Source organism: Panicum virgatum, chromosome 5K (assembly GCF_016808335.1).
Source record: "Panicum virgatum strain AP13 chromosome 5K, P.virgatum_v5, whole genome shotgun sequence".
Taxonomy (NCBI): Eukaryota; Viridiplantae; Streptophyta; class Magnoliopsida; order Poales; family Poaceae; genus Panicum; species Panicum virgatum.
The window spans coordinates 48,579,707-48,601,335 of NC_053140.1; the positions used below are offsets into that span (position 1 = coordinate 48,579,707).

Here is a 21,629-nt window from a genome sequence, read left to right on the forward strand (position 1 = left end):
ATCTCATCTCTTGGTAAGCAATTTCAATCAGAATTCAGATATCGCAGGGATCCATTCTCTGCCTGATCTTTCGAATATTCTGATTTCTCTGTCGAAACCTTGAATTCAGAGAATCAGTTATATCCTTATCCCTTTCTCTTTTGCCTCCTGTCCTCTATCCAATCTGTTGGGGATAATGCTCTGCTAATTCATATGGATATTTGAGTGTCTGATCGGCAGGGCTGTTAAAGGAGATCATAAAGGAAAAGGAAAGGGTCAGAGGGAAGGACCATGCAACCATGATTTACACGGGGAAAAGGCAAAAGTAGGAGGGGATTTATTGGTCATGATCTCAGGCAGGACCATACTAAATTTGTTTTTTCTGACAATGTGCTCAAGTTAAGTACCAGCACCATTCTCAAATCCCGTGAAATCTTCCATCGAAAATCAGCCTCTCATTGCAAATTCAGCGAAATGCGAAATTCATTTGGACAATAATTTTTTACATGTTTATCGTTGAATTGCTGACACAAAATTCTTCTGCAATTCATGTGTTCCGAACTATCGTGGAGTGCTATTGCAAATGTTTTCTTTTGTTGTTGCCTCGTAGGGTTCTTGATTCGTTGTCGCTAGCTCCCCCAATTGGCCTCGCCCCTCCTACACCGCGGTTGCTTCCTGCAAGAGCAAGGCCATTTGGTGTGCAGGTTAATAGGTGTTATTAGAGGTCGGGCTCCATCACAAAAGCAAGCAAAGATGAGCTATTTGAGCCTTCCCCGGACCCCGGTTGCCCTCTCCGCCCGGAAAAGGCAGAAGCTTCTTCCTTCTCGTCAGGGCTGCCTGTCCACAGATATTTTTTTCCTGCTGTGCAGGGGGGATTTTCAGGTGCAACTACCGGCCGGCCGGCCAGCACGCGCGCCGAGGCTGGATCCAGACACTCTTCAGCGTGCAATGAGTACATCAGACTTTTGGTTCACTTTGCGGAAAATACTCTGTGCCCCATGGTTAAAACTTGAAACGTTAACTGCGATATGGAAAGATTTTGTCTGAAGACAGTACGTAAGAAACAGAAGCCCAGAAGAGAACAGAGCAAAACAACACTCAGTCGTGTCCTGAACTGAAGAATGTGTTGTCCAAAGTAGTGAAAATAGTCGGATAAAATGAATGGACATAGACACTGGCAGCATCATTAGTTACTTAATTAGAGACAGGACAAAACTACCAAACGATTACTAAAAGCACCACAACGCAGCAAGACGATGCAATGCTGCTCAGTCTTGTAGGCCTGTACCACGGCCACTGGGTGTGGCGGCTGTAAATTGCGTGGTCCAAGCGGCAAACAGCTAGCTTCCCTCAGGCCCTCACTGTCGCCTTAACATCAAAGACAGCATGTGATGATCCTGAACAATGCTCACCCGCCAGGAGCCCAGGACCTACTCCTGCTAATGGGGCGGGGTTTGACGGATTTTTTGGGTGGGTTTTAATACGGGTACTGTTGGATGGGTGGAAACGGGTGACACTGTAAAACGGATTGGGGCGGGTTGGGTTGACGACACAGACGGGTTGGGATGGGTTGGGGCGCTATGGTAGTAGATCGGCGCGTAAGTCGCATATCATCTTTTGTTGTGACTTCGGGTTGGGGCGGGTTGGGGCATTGGGCCGACGGGGTGGGTCGGGGCGGGTGGTAGTTAGAGCTCTTGAAATATGGGTAGGGGCGGATTTGGGGCGGGTTCAACCCCATTACCAGACGTACCAGGACCATCCCAGGCAGGGTGTGATGGTCATAACAGTGCGACTTGGTGCTTATGCCGTTATGCTAACACGTTCCATACTAGACTATTATTCCCTCATGTAAAAAAATACTTATAAAATCTTCGAGGTACGATTTTATAAAATCTATTAAAGTTCAATCTAATTTTGCGTTTTCAAACTATATTTTCTGAAAGTTTTGTTAAATGACAAAGTTTGAATCTTGTCGAATGAACGTATGTAATTAATCTTCTCTAATTTGCCATGTGCAACAAAGACTCCGTGGCCCAATGGATAAGGCGCTGGTCTACGGAACCAGAGATTCTGGGTTCGATCCCCAGCGGAGTCGTTTTTTTGGGGGCCCTTTTTGCTCCTGAAAGGAAACGAGGAACTCAACTCACCATCTTGTTGTTCCTTGATGTGAGGAGTCAATGCATTTACATGTTTATTCTTGGAGTAAATAACATTTCATTTTTCTCTTTTCTTGTTATTCATAGATCTGAATGAATATTAGAGACCATGCGAGACATATTCAGAGACAGCACTGAAGAAGATCCAAGGAGCAATAAAAAAATTAAAGCTCGCTGCACCAACGCTTTTAACATGGTGCATGTGAAGTCATGAGAGATCTTCTAACACCGAATTTTTGCCTATGCTAGTAACAACATTTGAGTTGAGAAATAATAATGTGTTACTTGTCGACACTGTTCTTACATATCCCTTCAACCAAATTATTTACCTTTTTCCGGCCACCACGGCACTACCGGAGTAATGAAACATTCTCAGTTGATAAAGGGCACACACACTGATTAGAAAGAGCATTTCTAACGACCCTCGTAACAGCAACTTGAGCTGTCACTACGATTTGGCAGGAGATGACACTGTAGCTGTTGTGTAGATGGATTTCAGCTGCCTGTTTATGAGCTTGCTGTCATATAAAGCCAGCTGCAGCTCCATGCCATCCGACCACCATTGCTCCAGGCCATGTGCCTCAAGGAACTTCTGTGGGCCTTTTGATGTCACAAATAGCTTTGCGACAACATCACCGGCTATCTCACTTGCCTTGCGTTGCTGTTGCTGTTCATCGGAAACACCATCTGCTGCCGAGGGACAAGAAGGAGCATTGTAATGGCAGCAGATGTAATCACTGTTGTTGACATATAAATGTGGCACCCACTTCTTCTCGGTGCGCAATCTCTTCTTGTCGCTCGCCTCCTCCTTGGAGCTCTCAAGGGATGTTGTTGCTTCTTCCTTCAGTGGCAAGCTTGCTTTGACTTTCTTCCACAGATAGCTGGCCTTCTCACTCATGCTCCTTACACCCATGGCCAGTGAAACAGAAGGTGGATTAAACAGATGACACTCCACGAAAACTCCTTGCTTGGCAAGCTCTTTGCAGACTTGAAGGGCAAAGCCGGCTCCCAAGGAGTGCCCAGCAACACAAACATTGGTGCTGCCAAACTTCTCAACTGCTGACTTCAGCGCTGCTAAAGCACCAACATATCTCACTGAACCTTTGAGGCTCTCCCATACCAAGAAACGAAGATCATCCTGCAGGTCTCTTTTCAAGGTTGGCTTCTGCAGCAGTGTACCTCTGAGGGCTAAAACAGCCCTCGGTGCTCCACTTGGTCTTATGAGGATGAAGTCAGACAAGGCAGAAGAACGATCCCACTCAAGCACAGCACCATAGATGGAACCATCTCTCTCATCCACCAATGTCTGCGTGACCTTGTACTTGAAGGGCTTCCACCATTTTGGAGCAAGTCCATCATCTTCTCCTTTCTGATCTTGCCTGTCCAGTTCAAGAAGGTAGACTGCTTGAATGAAGCATGCCATTACCATCCTTTTGTAATCTGGATCCTTCCTGCAAATCAATTTAAAGCAAGAATGTTAGAATTAAAAATTTCAGACAAATATAAGGGTACAGTGAATAAGAGTCAGGAAAAAAGAAGGGAATCTAGTTTCAGGTGGGTGCTTTCAGCCTTTCACATTTTCCCCTCCATATTAAGAATTATAGTATTTTTATTCAATACTTTTAATAACGTTTTCTTTAAAGTATTGACTGTTGGCACTCCCTCTCACACAACACCCTCTTGCTTGCAGGTGGAGGAAGAAGATGAGAGGAAGATGAAGGACTCAGGAAGAGCACACGAAGTGGAGCTGCTTAAATCTTGTGAGCTGCAGCTGCTCTCCTCTATAGTACATTGCAGCCCCTACCTCCTACTGCTACAGCTATCTACTATTACAAGTCACTGCTGCCATATAGTAATATGCAGCTACTACTATATGCTACAGCCATCTGCCGCCCAAGTCAAAGGACCAGGCATGGCAAAGCACAGTAGCAGGAGCTCCCACTACTGCTCAAACATGATGACAAGCATGAGCATGGGTAATTATCTATCATTGACATATCAATATTTTAATCAAAAGGGATATTTCAAATATTTTAGTTGAGGGCTTTTTAATCAGTTAAAAAAGAGTTGAATAAAAAAGTTCTTATATGTCATTATCTTGTTGCCAGGAAAACTGTGATGTACCTCCTTCCCTTGTATTTGGTTTATTGCGAAAGCACTTGTACCCAGGCAATTCTATGACAATTTCCCCTATGGCCAGAAAAATATGACCCCACTTTATTATGACATATAGGCAATAGCCTGCAGGGAGCTCTTGATATGAATTTTTCGTAGTTGTTTACTTGCTTGAGCTGACCTAACCTACTAAATCGAACTTCTCCCAATTTCTTTAATGGTAGCTTGCAAAACTGAGCAATGCGCATAGACTTAATGGTGAAGTAATGGCCAGAAAAGAAGTTCCTATATCGCCATGGAAACCAGATCTGGACACGCAGACAAAACCGCGTCCGTGTGCACAGAAAGCGTGTTTGTTACTCCTAGGAAGGCATTGGTTTGAGGAAACTTGAGCCACTGCTCATTACTTTCTTTTTTCCTTTTCCTCCAATAAGGTTTCAGGAAACTTGAGCCACGGCCCATTGCTTTCTTGTTTCCTGATTTCCTCCAAGAGAAGGTTGGAGCATTCCCTTTGTTTCTTCTACTCACCTATACTATGTTAACTTTGCTTGTAGGAACAGTAATCTACTCGGCTACTCCACTGCATGCTAAGCGTAAAGTGGAAAATCACCACAAAATCCTCAAAAATGGTGTGCAAATGGTGGGAATCACCGGAAACTGTAAAAGGTGCAGTAACAACTTCTAGATCGAACCATAAAACGAGATACTGCAAATTAAAATGCAGCTACTTGAAAGGGATTCTGGCCGCATGCTTTAATCCAACAAAGATTACGCTTTTTATCTGAATGGCCAATTGAAGCCCCTGCATTCTAATTCCACCGCGAAAGTCGGAGGGGCATCGCGCAACTGGTACGCATTTGTTCATTAGACCAATTGAAGCCCCTGCATGCTGACCGGTTGCGCGATGCCCCGCTCCCGATCTAAGCCAAGCGGCGGCCGCAAATCAAGATGCCCGGCTGCAACACCAAGCGGCGCCTCCCTGGTCAAACCGAAACCAAGGCCCGCAGCTTGAACGAGCCCAGAGATACATCTCCATCCCGTGAAGGAAAACACAACCACGATTGCAAAGAAACGGGAAGCGCGATCTCTTACCAGCTGGATCGGATGATCTCCTTCCAGTTAGGCGGCGGCAGGTTGCGCGGCCCGGACACGTGGAAATCGTAGGGGTGGCCCTCCGCGTCGGCGTCGGCGTCCGCCGCGGCCACCACCACGGCCCCGCCGCCGCACCCTCCTCCCTCCACCTCCACCTCCTCATCCTCCTCCTCGACCGCCTTCAAATCCCCCGCCGCCGCCGCCGTGGGCGCGGGGGACAGGTCGATCGGCATCGCGGCGGCGCAAGCCATACGCCCCGGCCCGCCCCCGTGCTCGCGGAAGCGCCGGGTGGGGATCGCCAGATGGAGAGCGCGTGCGCGCAGGGGGGTCGGCAACGGTCGAGCCGGCGTGGGTGCGGGGAATGCCAAGTGCGCGAGCGCGGCGATTCTCGGGTGCCAAGTGCGCGAGCGCGGCGGTGGGGTATTTGGGATCTCAGGAAGGGAACAGCGCCCAACGGTCATGTTTGGCAGGGGGAGAAGCAACTGGGGGGTTTCATTTAGACCTGGGCATGGGCTGCCCGACCCGACAGACCCGACCCAACCCGTCCGAAAATAGCCCGACCCGACCCGACCCGAAGAGTTTGATGAGCGGGCTCGGGTCAAAATTTTTGACCCGGTATGACTGACGGGCCGGGCACGGGCTAAAAATTTTAACCCGAAACCCGAAAAACCCGAAGGAACCCGACATTTTACATAGGCCCGGCCCGACCCGACCCGAACCCGACCCGACCCGACTGGCTGTCGGGTCGGGTGCGGGCTCAATTTTAAGGCCCGGCCACCGGGTCGGGTCGGGCACGGGCCGCTAGAAAAAACACCGGGCTTTTTTTGGCCCGACCCGAACCCGACCCGGCCCGGAGAATGCCCAGGTCTAGTTTCATTACGGCAGGGTGGTCACAGCAGCTCACAGGTTGTGGCTTGAGCGTGTTGGCAAGAGTATGCATTCCTTCTTGGATTGGGGGGTCTTTTTCTTACCCCGATTTCTGATTTTCTTTTTTTTTCCAACTGTGGTTTCGAACTTCGGGTCGTTCCAAGTTTCAACATTGAAAGCTGCCTAACTAATATGACCCCCTTTTTTTTCTTGCATTATATTGAAAGCGAGCCGTGAAATTTGTATAAATAGAAGAACCAGCACCCTCAAATACATTTTAGATGCATCCCAAGAACAAACAAAAGTCATAGTGAGTTAAACTTGTTGCCAATCTAACAAAATTTAAGAATATTGTGTCCCAATCCTCAAACAGACACGCGCGTGGCTTCTCAAATGTCAAACAAACACTGAAACACACTCTAGACAAAAGTGATGTTGGTGTGGGCAGGTCATCACCTTAGCACCAGCAGGCTCTGACCAAGGAATGCTATGGGACTACGAGCAGCACAGGGCGCGAGCAGGTGCTTCGATGGGACTGTGAGCAACTTGAGGTAGGAACCTGGTGGATCTGAAGGGAGGGTTCTGTCCGCAGATACTAAGTTACGCGCACGGGTGGGAGTCGACGGGTTGCAGAAGGCCATCAACGGCCCACCACCGCTCTCCGTGCCGCCGAGGTAGGGGAGAGGGGGTGGAGCGGCCGCTGGGGGTGTGAGGTGGGGGGAGCGGCCGCTAGCGAGGCCGTCAACGGTCGGAGTGGTGGTCAAGGTGGCGGCGTTAGGGTTTCGGGTTACCGGACTTCCAATGGCTGGCGGGTGTAGAGGGTAGGTTGAGTGCAGCAACAGCCCAACAGTGGTGGCGGTACGGCCCACGGCGGAGGCGAGGTGGCTGGGGAGCGCCGCTAGCCGGCCGGGGCAGGACCCCCGGTGGGCAGTGGCTGGCACAGTGGAGGCAAGAAGAAGGTTGTGCCCCGGATACCTTTCCCTCCTCCTCGCCTGGTGCCACCTCTCCCTGTCTCCTGCCTCTACTCGACACTAGCAGTCATCTGCATTTGCTTCAATGTTAAAAATAGCGGGATAAGACATTTAGTTGTCAGTTTTCTAGAGGCTAAGAGAAAGCTATATCGGGATACCAATACCATTTAGTGGTTTTGCAAATTGAGTAATTGAGTTCAGAATTTATATGTTCGGAATATCAAATCAAAACAGATATAGGTCATAAAGTTCATTACATTATGCACTGAAGTACGTCTAGAGCTTCATTCTCTCATTACATCACTGATGAAATACTAAGTTTTGTAAATGATGAGTTCAATACTGTTAAAAATAACAATACATACTTATGAGAGGTTCTAGAAGATTAGAGAGTATGTATAAATCATAGTTGCCATGCTTTATTATGATAAAATGTGGAATACTCTAGAAACAGAAACTAGATATTTATATGGTTAGATAAATATGAGAAAAATTCTAGAGTTAGATATTTTGTAGAAAGTGTGTAGAAGATTGGCACATGACAAAACCATATAAGTCATGGAGTCCTACAAATAGGGGTGCTCCCCTCCCCTCTTGCCATACTATGGCATAAGAGGTCTCAAATAGAAAATGACAATATTATTAAATAGAGTAGTAGTGTTATGGTAGGGTGTCTTATGTTGTACTATGTTATGGTGAATAACTATTTAAATCTTCAAATAGAGTTAGTCTCCCATACTGGTGTCTAAGTGAAGATTTTCTTGTATAGTGTGGGCATAGTATCCATGGAAGAAGTGGTATCACACGATTTTGGTACCACTCTTCAAAAGTTGATGTCAAGTTAGAGGGGCCTTTCTCAACAAATGCTAAACTAACAATAAATAAAGGCCAATTATATGGTTTAGTTGGTTAAATAACCCTTACGGCTATAGCGGGACATAGCGAGCTATTAGCGGATTTAGACTTTTAGAGTTAAAACATGCATATTCGAGCCTTCTTCTCTCCCAAAGGCTATAACGGTGGCTATGGCCGACTATTTTGAACATTTATTTGCTTCGACAACACCTCTGCTTCATCGTAGCCATCTACACGGTCTCCAAGCACTCAAGTCTGTCAAGTACTAAGTTCATGGCGTCTGTGATGGTTTAGCTGTCGCATATTCCGGAGACTCGTCGAAAGGGTGATAAACATGACGCAATTTTAGAGGCGGTGGCCCTTGTGAAGCGCCTAACTCTAAAGTGTAAGGATTGTGCGGTGACATACAACCTTGTTGGTGATTTGATGATGGAATAGAGCTTGCGTTTGGCGGATTCAGAGCAGGCGAAACATTCAGTCGTAGATGCAGTTATTTTTTTATGAGAGAGCAGTTGAGTTAGCTCCACTTTGCGTTGAGACTGCCGCAGGCCCGCAAATAAATAGCCGTATGCCAGTACGATACATCCAAGTTACCTATTTTTGTTAGTACTATACCTATCAAGCTAAAGCAAAGGAACCTGTCGAGCTAAAGCGGAAATGAGATGAAAATTCATGTCAATCACAGTGCTCTAAACTATTACTTTGGATTATGAAACTACAAACCAGTGAAACAAAAAAAGATCACCTTTCAGCAAAGAATCAAGTAAACCCGCCTGGACAAACTTTAATCTTGTTGCTCCGATCCACAATCCTTCTCGCCGGCAGAAGGAAAAGTAGAATCCGAAATTAAAAAGATGATTTCACAAGATGAAAGATATGAGTCCTCTAAAACACGAGTATTGGGTGCAAATCACAGGCATAACATCTGAAAACGAATACAGGAAACACGAGTACATGTTCCTAGTTAGTAGTTACGCCCCCTTCCTTATCTCAGTTCAGGGACGCCATCTCCGGTGCAGCAATTCTACAGGCACAGGAAAAATTCTGAGTGCAGCCCAAATCAAAGCAGACACGGAGATCGTAAGGGGAAGCAAAGGGTGAGAGCTCACTAATATTTTGCGCGGGGAACAACTTGCTAGAGAAACAAAGAAAGGAAACCACAGTTCTAGGGACTTGAACGGGAGTGCAATTGAGGAAGCTCAGATAGAGACGGATGCACGAAGAAGGTACATGAGGAAGGGCCGTGCGTGTGTGGGACAAGGAGGAGTGTGTGTGTGGGTCAGGGAGGAGTGCATGTGTGGGTGCGCGTGCGCCTAAGGAGCTCGGGGGAATGCCCCAGAGGCCTGGCCGGACGCGGCGATGTCGAGGGTGAGGCGACTCGGCGGGCCGGGGTCAAGGCGAAAGGCCGGGCCTTTCGGCCAGGATAGGCCACGGCGCGGGTCCATGCAGAGAAGGTAGGAGGGGGTGGTGGTACTAGGGCAAGGGGTGGACTGGTGGAGCTAGAGAGCAGCAAAGGGACTGTGGGAGTGTGTGTATAGTAAAAATTTAGGTCTTGTTTGGTTCCATAAGCCAGGTGACTTATGAAGTTAGGCGACTGAAAACTAGTAACTTATAAGTCATGCTTGTTTGGTTCTGGATGACTTATAAGCTCATTAATGACTCTATTAACCCCACCTCCCCTTCTTTCCTTCCAGCGCCCTCCTTCCTTTCCCTTCCAGTTCTCGATCCATATCTCTCGTCTATCTGCACTCTTTCTCGCTCTCTCCCAATATCCGGCGCCGCCTCGCACTCCGTGGCCTCCGAACTCACTGGGGCAATAGCAGCAGGGCGGGCAGGCAGCTCTGCTCGGCGAGGCGGAGGTGCGCAGCGAGGCGGAGTGCCTCCTGGTGGCGGTGACCGAGCGGATGTGAGGAAGTGCAGGTCCACCGGATCCAGGCGGGCGGGTCAGCAGGGAGGAGCCAAGGCGCGCAGGTCGTGACGCGCGAGGCCGGCGGCGGAGGGGCCGAGCCACCGGGTGGCCTGGCGGAGGAGCCGAGCCATGCGGGTGGAGGGGCAGAGGGGTGGGGCCGCCGGGGCGCGTAGAGGTGCAAGGGCGCACGCACGGCGACGAGTGGGGAAATGAGAACGATGGCGGGCGGCTGCAGCGGCGAGGAACGATTGGGGCGGCACGACAGCGGTGGCGGAAAGATCAGGAGGGACCAGGTGGCGACGGCGGCAAGATTTGGAGGGGGCGGCGGTGAGAACGGGAGGAAGGGGAGGGGCGGTCTGCGGGTGGGAGGGGGAGGCGCATGGCGTGGCTGCTGCCGCTGATAGGGTTGGGTGTGGGCCCCATGCGAAAAAGGTGTGGGCCCTGCCATGGAAAAGGTTGGCTTATAAGTTTAAAGCAGGAGTGAACCAGCTTATTCCAAACATTAGTTTTCTTTTGAGATTATTCCAAACATTAGTTTAGTGATATTAATAAGACAATCTTGCATACAACAGGCCAACAGCATGAATGGGAGGCCCATCTGCCATCTGTAACCAGCCCAATGGGCCTCATCTCACGGACTTATATAATCCGCCCAAGCAAGCCTGCAACGCTCCCGGACCCGGATCCATCCCACCACCAATCCAATCGTTCTCTCCCCCGTCTCCGCCGGGACTCCACGCCGGACCCGATGGGCCGCCGCCGTCGCGCCGCGGCCGCGGCCGCGGCCGGGGAGGGTCCCGACTGCTTTTCCCACCTCAACGAGGACCTCCTCCGCAGCATCCTCTCCCGCATCCCTACCCGTTCCGCCGCCGCGCTCGCCGCCGTGTCCCGCCACTTCCGCAAGGAGATCCCCCCGCTCCTCGAACGCGTCGACTCGCTCACCCTCCACGAGCCCTACGCCCAGCCCCCTCTGCGGGTCACCCCGCCGCTCATCCTCCGCCGCCTCGCCCTCGCCCCGCACCGCGCCATCCCGCCCTCGTCCTTCCGCCCGGTCCTCGACGATGCCGCCCAGCACGGCCTCTCCGAGCTCGCTTTCCGCCTCACCCGCCGCGCGCGGCTGCCCAGGAACGTGCTCTCCGTGAAATCCCTCGCCGTGCTCGACCTCGATACATGCGCCGTGCCTCCGTGGTCCGGCGTCGCGTGCCCCTGCCTCCGCACCCTCAGGCTCCACCGCGTAGCCATTGACCAGGGGATCATCAACAAAATCCTCGCCTCCGCGTCATGCCTGGACACGCTCGAGATGGTGTACTGCACGGGTATCGGTACGGGCAGGGTGGGCGGCTGCACGGTGGAGTCGTCATCCGTAAGGAACCTCGTGTTCAGGCCGACTCTGAATCTAGCGCAGACCACAATTAGAGCGTCGGCGCTGAGGACGGTGACCCTGTACACGCGGGGTAAGGTGAACAGACTGGAGCTGGCGCCTGCACCGGAGGTCAGGAAGGCATACCTGCACATCGCCAAGTCGCTGACAACAAAGGAGTCATTCAGTGTTCGGCCGTTCCTGGATGCTGGTGTGAGACTGGAGTGCCTCACGCTTAGAGGCCACGCTATGAAGGTGAGCTCGATCTCTTGCATCGTAATATAGTTCACTAGTTGCAAGCAGATTCTGTTCTGTGCAATGTTTGGGTAGCAGCTATGAAGTAGGATTCTGTTCTGATATGGTAACTGAGATTCATGGAAGCATCAAGCATATGTTTGATCTCTACATACTATCAGTCATAATCAGAACTTTGAAGAATTATCGAGGCAACATGTTCGTTTGTGAAATTTTATGAACGGATGCTTCTATGGCACCAGCCAATGAACTGTAATTCGTTAAGAGTTCAGACCAAGAAATCAATTAGACACGAGCGGTATTGAAAGATTGCCTATAGGAAGGAGAATCATTCAGTCTTAGTATTGACATATCATAATTTTGTGATTGTGTGAAATTATTTTAGGGTAACTGTTATATTGTAGAATTGATGCTTAAGTTCTCTCAAAATGCTTTATGCCTGCCCTGCAAAAACATACCACCAATCGGTCCATACAGGCCCACTTTTTAGCTCATGGATTAGTGGGTTGAGGGAAGGAAGCCTGGTGGACATGGCAGTAAAGCCTATCGTTAAGGACCTGCGAGCACAGCAAAATCCTCGATTATGGATTGGGAGGGTCGGATGCTGTTGCTTGCCTTGTGGCTAATCCTTTGTTGCTTCCCTTGAACCTCACACTGCCACTTCCTCTCCTTCAAGAGGTTCGATCCATTTGTGCCGGCATCCGCATCCTTCCTCTCTGTCAAGCCTTCAACATCCCAAACACAGCCTCTCCATTGAGACAGTTACGTCAGCTGCCACTGCATCACATGCCTGACGGCATTCCTCAACGTTGCTGGGCCCAAGGGATCAATATGGAAAATATGGATGCAGACTGTGCCATGACTACTTTATGGCTTGTGTGATGGTTTTGTCTGCAATTATTCAAGGGGACAGTGATTGGTTTTGCGGGTCTTTGCGACTTTGGTGGGCTTGAACTATGCTTGCTAATCGTGTACTGGTTAGACCACGATTGCGTGAAAAAAACTTGGCAGCCGGCTTAGGTGGTTTGCAGCTGCCCACAACCGTCCCACATGCATCGCTAACTAAAACCTTGAAGTTTCAACATTGTAGATGCTATGTAGATTCTATGGAAACAAGGGCTGATGGATTGGGTGTATCATATGATTACTTGATTAGTGTTTATGTGGAAGAGCTGTTGAGGCGACATTTTAGTTCGTAATGACTGTGTGCATGTCTGAGCAAAACCAAGAAAAAAAATACAGTGAGCCATATTGTTTATATCGTGAAATATCTAGTTAAGTAGACCTTAATGAAACGAAATACAGTTCTCCTGCATTTTTGAGAAAAAAGATCATGTGAAGTAGACATCCAAGGCAGAAACATGAGAATCTTTCTTCTGGTAAAGATAGGGCATTTAATCTTGAGCTTACAGTACAATTGACATCTCCTAATTTCTTGGTTGCAATGGAGTTGCTTAATTGGTCTCGGAATGCATCTGTTAAGGCAATGCAACGTAGATTCTGGCGCAAGGAGTAGCAGTGCAGGAAATGTGAAGTACACACAATATTTATGACTGTAAGCATTTATGTTGTATATTGGATGTCTTGATTTTTTTTTGTGCAGGTGTTATCAACTGAATATGAAGATATTCCAGAGTTGACTGTTATGTTTCAAGATTTGAGGATACTGTCAGTGAGCTTAGATATCTCAAGCGCACAAGAAACTGTTTTCCTGCTAAAGCTGCTTGAGAGTTGCCCTAACCTACAGAAATTCAGTATTTCGGTACCCAACATCCCCTTTCCTGTTCACATACATCATCTCCTATTTTATTGTGCGGTTTATCACTAACATGCCTTCCTTATGTACTAGGCTGCTGGAACGGGCAAATACAAGGATTTGCTCCCTTTCACCGATCACAAGGAGAAGCTGGCGAGTATATCTTGCCTGACTACCAGCCTGGTGGAATTCACGTTTCTTGGGTTCAGGCCTCAACAATATCAAAAGGAACTGATGGTTTTTCTGCTAACCCAAGGAAAGAAGCTCAAGAAGGTTTGGGTGGAGTTCGAGAAGGGCCAAGCAGATGCTGTGAAGAAGATTCTTTCTGTTAAGAGAGCGCCGATTGAAAAGACAACTAGCAAGTATGCAGGCCACTACACGGTGGAGTTCGATTATTCTTGATCTAGTTAGTATATAGCTGGTAGGATTTGCGTCTTTGTGAACGGCATCTCGTATACACAATAAATGGCATGTGTTGGGTCAAAAACTATCCCATATGCTTTATTGCCTCGTAATCTTTTTCAACTGTTCACACATTGTGACACCAATAGAACACCCACTCGAGATGCATACGAGTTACATACTGAACTATCCGTTATGCACGTGATGTGAATATTGTTCCCTGCTGGTTGCTGCCAACAAGCATCGGCTGGTATCTTGTATACAGTTACCGAGGAATTTTAGCATACACCGTGTTCTCATATTTACCGCTCCACCTGCACATTGTTGGTGCGGAAAGCGTTAGCAGACTAGGCAAAATCCATGAGTGATGCGGACATTTGAAGGAAGTCGCCACTGACCTGTTGGAATCGTCATTTGGGACTTGGAGCTCATGCTCTGGACTGAACGGTTGAAACACACGGTCAATGTCCTCGTTCTTCACCTCCTCAAGGGTTGCAGGATTCCACTGAAACGTCATAAATAAGTTAAAATCAAGCACGCAAGCAATAAAGCGACGTCATATAGGTAAAGTTAGAATCAAGTACACAAGCAAAAAGGAGAGAGAGAGAGAGAGAGAGAGAGACCTTGGGGGCATTGTCCTTGTCGATGCTAAGAGCTCTAATTCCCTGCCATAAAATCAAATGGAAAATTTCAATGTGCAAGCTAAGAATCAAGGCAATGGCTGTTTTGACACGGTCTCTGTACCTCATAAACATCCCCATTAACAACAGATCGGAGAATGTTCATTGTAAGTCTGAATTCCTTCATCAAACATTCAGGCAAACTCTGTTTCCGACCCTCTCTGATCTGGAAAGTTAAAATCATCAGATGCTGGAGCTTATCTTTGAAAAGGAAACACATGCAAATCCACTGCAGTGCACAGTTTCATTAATATAAGAAATAGTAGTTTGCACAAGAATAAACCAGGTGGTAATGAAGAAATTTATATAGCTACCATTAGCCCACCTTACGTTATAAGCAGAAACATAAGTCAACACCATAAAATTTCCATTTGGTTAATAATGATGCAATAGACTTTACCGATCTCAAGGTGATCTTCAGTGCAGTTGGAGATGATTTTCTCAGACCTTTTAGGACTGGAGCCACCCATTGGTTTCCGTCTATGCTCGCTTCTGATTCCTACAATGACGAAAATTATGGGGGCACTAATTGATACTGCAAAACATAGAATTGCCTGCTACAAAGATAGTGGTGCAGAGTTTGTTTGATGTTAGAAGCACGACTACGTCTTTGGTGCTAGAAAAATATTTTGAAGAAAATGTGCTAGAAATAATATTATTAGTTAATTGTACCAGGTTTCCACTTCACATACAATAAAATTGGAATGATATAGAGGTTAGCACTTGACATTAGGATTAAGATCTAGGGCTTTTTCACAAAAAGTGCCAACTTTTAAGGTCTAATTAACTCATGGTATATTACAGAACTAATGGAGATTTCACAGCATAAAGTAGGATGAGAAGCTGTGAGTGCTGAACCCTTACAAATGCTTTTATGATGTCCTCAACAGTCTCCGCAGAGAAACATTTGTTGATAGTTGAAAGCCTATCAAAGAAAGATCGAGATAACAATGTGAGTTTTTTTTTTGCCGCACATAGAATAAGTAATTTATATGTGTAACAAGTTCTATCTTCATCAGACATCAGTACTTGTTCAAAACACTATCTTCATCAGGTTGAACATCTGTAGAAAATTCTTCAATAACAGCTCGGACTGCAGACTCGTCACCTGAGTCCAAATTCAGTAAACATTTTTCGAGTTCTTCCAGTTTCTGCCATACATATCACAAGTACTTTAATTAGTCAAACTACAGGCAACCACAATCAACAAGCAGTCTGCCATTCTCAACTCCCAAGTCTCCACTATTTGCACATGCAACCAAGTGAACAATAATGAGAACCGACAAAAATAGAAATGCTAGCCACCGAATGTCTTACTTCGGAACTGACGAAATGAGTAGCGAGACCAGCAGATATCATTTCCTTCGCATTCAGTCTAGCACCAGTTAAAACCAGGTACTCGCCTATAATAGTTTGAAAAGATGACAAATTGTCATGAGATGCATCATAACAATATGCTGCCCGACCATATATTTGATTTTCTTTTAAAAAAGCAGGACCCTACATTTGATAAGCAGTTGCCAGTTGTATCATTACAATATGCCCGCAATTAAGCTCATGCATATATTTTTTATGAAAATTTTATAATATAAAACTTACCTAAATATCCAGGGAGCCGTGAATGGATGTAGGAAAAGCTACAATCTGTGTGCAATCCAACACTAGCCTCAGGAGTAGCAAAAATCTAACGAAAAAGAAAAAAAAAGATAAGCTGAACGCTATTAGAATCTCCTAGAGGGGTCCAAGCAATCAAATGGATTGCTTTTCAATATTAAAAAACTTGGTAATGTAATATTTGCATAATGTTTACATAACAAAAGATCATGATTTGAGATTTTTTATATTATCATGAGGATTCATTGAAGTAAATACAGACAGAAAATTTGAGCTAAGTTAGTTTATAAATAATAGGCCTATAAGGTGTACTGTTGATACATACTGTTTTCTCTGTAACAACTGCAAACTTCAGTGGAGCAACCATAGCAGCACCACCACCCATGACGAGCCCGTTAACAAGAGCCACCTACATGAACATAGGACCATAGACTTTCAGAACATAAATTTTTCAAAAAATGAAGAATGGCCCTCTGGCAATCATATACAAGAGCATCACCGTGGTTTTCTTGTATGTATGGATGTGATAGCAGAGCCAATACATCCTATATACGACCTCAAGGCAGGAATCATCTGCGAAAGCAGTATTAATATCTCCTAAGTGACATGACTTATTGTACGCAAATGCAAATCATGGTAATAGAAATCCATTTAGCTGGTAAGAAAATGAAACAATATGATGGCAAAGCCATGGAATTGTTCTACCATGTTAATACCTGATTTCCCTTCATAAAACATCTTCAGGTCCCCACCAGCAGAAAATGCACGTCCAGCTCCCTATTCAGAATCAAACATCAGCACGTGTCTAACTGGAACACTTGTAACATGTGCTGAATGTAGAATAAACAGAGCCATAATAAAAATTGTTTGTTTCAGATCATGATGGATCACATTAGGAGGCCAGACATTTTTGGTTGCCAACTCTCTTGGCTCTTGCATAAATTGTTCGCCTAAGTTACAAACTGATGACATAAATATGAAATACTAACTGTTCCACATGGTAAAAACCATGTATATGCTGTGCCAACAATTACTAGCATATGACGTCTTGATTTTTCGTCTGCGCACTGCAATACTAGATTAGAAAGGTACGCACCTTAAAGATGACCAATTTGGCGCTATCGTCTTTCTCCCATTTCTCCAGGAACTGTGCGAGGAGGTAGACCTACAAGCAGAAACAACAGAGCGAGCACGCAATTGAACCGCAAATTCACAAGGCTTCACTGAAAGAGGAAAGAACCCGAAAGGCAATCTGGCAAAAGGAGCCGCACCACTCGGTCAGAGATGCCGTTGAGCTGCCGCGGGCGGTTCAGCGTGATCACCCTCGCGCTGCCGGTCTCCTGCCCGAGGACCACCTGCACCAGCAGAACACGGCGCCATTGGTAACGAGTAGAAGGGGCAAGAGATTTGGGCGCGCGATCCGGATCGGTGGTACCTCCTCGGGGCTCGTTTGCTGCTGGGCCATCAGGGATTGAGCTCCCGGGTCTCTCCTGCGTGTGGTTTGGTATCGGGACGCGAGGCGAGAAGGGTCGGTGGAGGAATGGTGGGGGCGTGCGAGGTAGGAGAGGACGGAAGGTGTCGAACTGCAGCAGACGGGGTAGGTGGGCGGGCAAAGCTAAAAAGCGAGCGCGGATGGCGAGCTCGCGAGTCGCTGGGCCACTGGTGCAGCTGGGCAAGGGCCCGCAGGGGGTAGGTGCAGCTTGACTCGAGGTCAGAGAGATGGGCATCCTATGCAGGGGAGCGGTCAATGCAGTGACAAACCCGTCCGGCCGTCCGATCGAAAATCAACGATTGGCTGGTACAGGAGATCTGAAGATGTGCTGTGTGGAAACTGGAAACAGCGCCACCTCTGGGAGGACATAATGTATCATGTATGTAATTTATGTAGTACAATTTTTATACTTATGTTGCTTCTCTCTGAAAGATATTTTATAAAAAAGATATAATTCCTCTTGCTCATGACTGAAATTCTGTCAAACAACCAGAGACATCATCAGTTTTTTTTAACAAAAAAGATTGTGGATTTCGGCTATACAAGATCCTGGTTTACCATGAGCTAGTTACGCTGCTTCGGCTATACAAGATCCCAGGACAAGAATGAAACGCACGGCAGCAGTTAAGTAGACGCATCTAATGCAGCCCATACAACAACAACAACAACAACAACATAGCATTTTTTCCCAAGCAAGTTGGAGTAGACTAGATATGAAACCCGAAAGAAATAAGTTCAAAATTCAGGCACATTGATAGTTAGTCTCCAAGCGCTCCTATCCAAAGCTATCTCTTTAGAGATATTCCAATCCTTGTCTCTCTTGACCGACTCATCCCACATCAGTTTAGGTCTACCTCTACATATCTTTACATTATCGATCCGCTCAAGAACCCCATTACGCACCGGCGACTCATCCCACGCATCTAATGCAGCCCATGACAGCAATTTTTCTTCAGTTAAATCCATGTTCCATTTCCGCCCAGTGAGGTCTGGAACGTCACAAATACAATAAGCACCAGCTCACTGAATGAAGAGATGATGGTGCAACAAATCACATACATACAACTAAAAGTACACCAATGTACCTACTACAGAACAGTTCACAGTTCAGACTTCAGACCATGTTGTCTTCTGTTACAAACACATACATAGTTAATTTTCCTAGACAACAAAGTTCAGAACAGCAGATGTACCTGGCCAAAAACTTGCAAATCCATTCATCCCATCTCTGATTTTCCACCACCCTCCTAAGCTTTAATATTTGCAAATGGCATCAATCAACAGTCTTTGTAGTAACTACTGCTCAGCTAACCTGAAAACAGCACAGTTTCTTTGGTGAGTTTGTTCTGCTTCCAACAAAACTAAATAAATCCCAATGCATCAATACAGAATTGTTGCTCCTGCTAAAAAAAGAACTGTTGCTCAATGCTCACATCAGCTTTTAATAAGCTCATAAAATAAAGGCTGGTACTGAAGATGGAACAGGCTGTAAAAAATTATGGAAGATTAGTAGTTGGCCTAAATATTTACTAGATGGCACAGCCATGCAGATTACAGAACTGGTCTACTATTAAAGTACTAGCAAGTTTCTAATGCTTATGTGCAAACACATAAAAAAAAACAACTACAAATTTGAATACACATCCCCTTTGAGTTTTAGTCATTTTCGCGGTTTTGAATGATGGCAAAATTAACTTCTAATAGGTCAAGAAACATCCAAAAAAGGAGCAGAAACAAATATACAAACTCGTGTATAGCAATGCTATGCAAGTAGGGATGCAAGTTTTCTTTTGTCTAGATCTTGGGTTGAACCCGTACACATCTAAATGAACTAATCCAAACTTCAAAGCAAGAAAGTGAAAATGAAATGAACTAAGGGAGTGATGCAAGGGAATCCAAAGGTTGATTCTAGATCTAGAGGTGGTTCAAAATATTTCCGAGAGGAACACGTTGATGGAAACACAGACAAAGCTTACGTTTCAAAATATGCTGTCTCCTGCGTGTTCTAGTACGGCGGCGAGCAACGCAGAAGGCAAAAATACATACAACAAGGCCCAGCTCAATGACTAGAGCCATCCTTAATCCTGCGAACACGGAAAAAATTGACACCATATCAAGCATGCAAATTATGTTCCCATAACTGCTGCAACTAAATCTGATATCTGAACGGGCGATACCTCGTAGCTTCTGGATAAGGTCTTTGTTGATGTTGTTGTGGACAAGGTTTTGAATGCCAATTGTATGTTTAATGGTAAACTCACTAGTAGCATCTAAATGTGTTACTGAGAGCTCAGCCCCACCATCATCAGCCTCATCAATATCCTTTCTATTTCGACATGTGTTCTGACAATGGATGCCACTTTCATACTCATCACTTCCATCACAACAGTCTATATGAACATACACAATTTGTCAATACTTCTGCTATCCACAAAGGAATCAATACAGTAATAGCAACTAGCCCCAAATGTTAGATTAGAAGGGGAAGCTCAAAAATAAGGAAAGAAACTTCCAGACTTTTGCAGTTAAATTCATAGTCTATAAAGCAGATAGCATACCACATATTTTATCATTCACAAACGAAGAGAACAATAAACGAGGGGTGTCTCCAATATTTCTGCAGTAAAACTTGCCTTCTGGACATGCCGAGGTACCTGTATAACCAAAATAATGTGAATGATGTTTCAAAAAAATGTGAATAACACCTTATGACAGTGATAGCTAGCACATAGATTAGCATTGAGTAAAAGACATGCCCACAGTCATGCAGTAGTACATATGATGTCAGGTACTCAGGTAATGTAGTAAAAATTTCACAGATATGAATTGGGCGGAAACTGGCCACTGCCCATCATCCTACAGTTTCAATACCCCTGTTTTCATGTGGCCTAATTTTACATATTCAAGTGTGAACACTGGTTAGTAATTCATATTTTTGCTTAAGAGATCATATGAGTTAAGGTACTGATAAAATGGTATGTTCAGGGCACTACAAAGGTCACGGATCAACCAACATGAGAAAATTTCTATTTCTGTTCCTTTGCTGAATTCGGAAAGCAAAGCTCTACCAGCGCGGACCAACCAACAAGAGAAAAATTGACCCCTAGTCTAATACCCAGTGCATCATTAATTTTGCAACCGGATCTCACGGCATCGGCGATGCAAAATCGACTAGATCTCTACAGACTGCAGTTCACTCTCGATCCCCGGTCAAGTTGGGACAAATCCACCGTTAAAAAAAATGTTGGGACAAATCCAAGAGACATGGAGACAGAGACCTGGCTCATCTGTTCCATCGGCGCAGTCGCAGTAGCCGTCGTTGAGCCGGATCCTCGGGAAGGAGCCCGAGCCGTCCTTGCAAGCGATCACCTGCGTCGCGAAGTACGCCTCATCTGGGGGAACGACTCGGTGAGGAATAGAGACGAAACAAGATGCGGAGGTAGGCGCTTAAGTGAGCGGCTCGTTCACCTTGGGGCGAAACGCCGACGAGCGGTGGTGCGGCGTCGGCGGCGTCGGCAAGGAGGAGGAGGCGGAGCAGTAGAGTGGCGCGAGGGGAGGAGACGACGCGACGACTTGGTGGTGGGGTCCACATCTGCCTGCAGTTGATGTGAACCACACTGTTCGTCAGTCCGGACTCCGGATCGCAAAAGGAGGGTCGAGGGAGGCCAGGGATCTCAAACAGTTTAGCCCGGCTGGGCCGAATTCAATGGGCCGAGGATCTCCGTCTAGATCATTCCCAACGGAAATTTGCCCATCATATTTTAGGGATTTGGTTTGTCATAGTCAAACTGTTGTAAGTTTGACCAATTTTATATAAAAATTAATAATATTTTAAATATCAAATGCAAATTATTAGATATATTATGAAATATGTTTTTTATAATTTACTTATTTGATGTCTTAGATGTTAATATTTTTCTCTATAAATTTGATCAAACTTAGACTATTTTTAACTTATGATTGATTAAAATATCTTATATTTCAAGATGGAGGGAGCAATAACTGCCTGTTCTGTGAGGACTTGAGGAGTTGAGGTCCATATGGTGATATTTCAATTTAGATACCACATAAGACACCAAAATCAAATTATTCTAACCTAAATCAAGAACTGTGTTGATCATCGACT

At 46.1% G+C, this 21,629-nt stretch overlaps 4 protein-coding genes and 1 non-coding gene across 5 annotated transcripts; 2 read left to right on the forward strand and 3 right to left on the reverse strand.

The window, feature by feature from the left end:
* The first annotated feature begins 2,001 nt into the window (after window positions 1-2,001).
* On the forward strand, window positions 2,002-2,074 carry TRNAR-ACG. The gene has a single exon. It is a non-coding gene; the product is annotated as a tRNA-Arg (tRNA).
* Window positions 2,075-2,285: 211 nt separating this feature from the next.
* Window positions 2,286-5,812, reverse strand: LOC120708056 (GDSL esterase/lipase At4g10955-like). The gene is made up of 2 exons (XM_039993148.1): window positions 5,343-5,812; window positions 2,286-3,586 (listed from the first exon to the last, which is right to left on the reverse strand). Exons 1-2 carry the CDS (start codon window positions 5,801-5,803, stop codon window positions 2,584-2,586), a joined length of 1,464 nt encoding a protein of 487 aa, XP_039849082.1. The 5' UTR covers window positions 5,804-5,812; the 3' UTR covers window positions 2,286-2,583.
* Window positions 5,813-10,624: 4,812 nt separating this feature from the next.
* Window positions 10,625-13,847, forward strand: LOC120708058. Its single transcript, XM_039993149.1, has 3 exons — window positions 10,625-11,559; window positions 13,163-13,321; window positions 13,409-13,847. Exons 1-3 carry the CDS (start codon window positions 10,693-10,695, stop codon window positions 13,715-13,717), a joined length of 1,335 nt encoding a protein of 444 aa, XP_039849083.1. The 5' UTR covers window positions 10,625-10,692; the 3' UTR covers window positions 13,718-13,847.
* LOC120708059 (3-hydroxyisobutyryl-CoA hydrolase-like protein 5) lies at window positions 13,789-17,645 on the reverse strand. The gene is made up of 15 exons (XM_039993150.1): window positions 17,447-17,645; window positions 17,283-17,366; window positions 17,108-17,176; window positions 16,728-16,788; window positions 16,511-16,584; window positions 16,337-16,420; window positions 15,997-16,081; window positions 15,715-15,800; window positions 15,427-15,548; window positions 15,262-15,322; window positions 14,798-14,896; window positions 14,462-14,563; window positions 14,341-14,382; window positions 14,116-14,222; window positions 13,789-14,031 (listed from the first exon to the last, which is right to left on the reverse strand). Exons 1-15 carry the CDS (start codon window positions 17,474-17,476, stop codon window positions 13,983-13,985), a joined length of 1,155 nt encoding a protein of 384 aa, XP_039849084.1. The 5' UTR covers window positions 17,477-17,645; the 3' UTR covers window positions 13,789-13,982.
* A 782-nt stretch (window positions 17,646-18,427) lies between these two features.
* Window positions 18,428-21,141, reverse strand: LOC120708060 (glucosidase 2 subunit beta). The gene is made up of 6 exons (XM_039993151.1): window positions 20,972-21,141; window positions 20,782-20,895; window positions 20,062-20,157; window positions 19,681-19,893; window positions 19,480-19,587; window positions 18,428-18,815 (listed from the first exon to the last, which is right to left on the reverse strand). Exons 1-6 carry the CDS (start codon window positions 21,093-21,095, stop codon window positions 18,811-18,813), a joined length of 660 nt encoding a protein of 219 aa, XP_039849085.1. The 5' UTR covers window positions 21,096-21,141; the 3' UTR covers window positions 18,428-18,810.
* Between the last annotated feature and the right edge of the window lie 488 nt (window positions 21,142-21,629).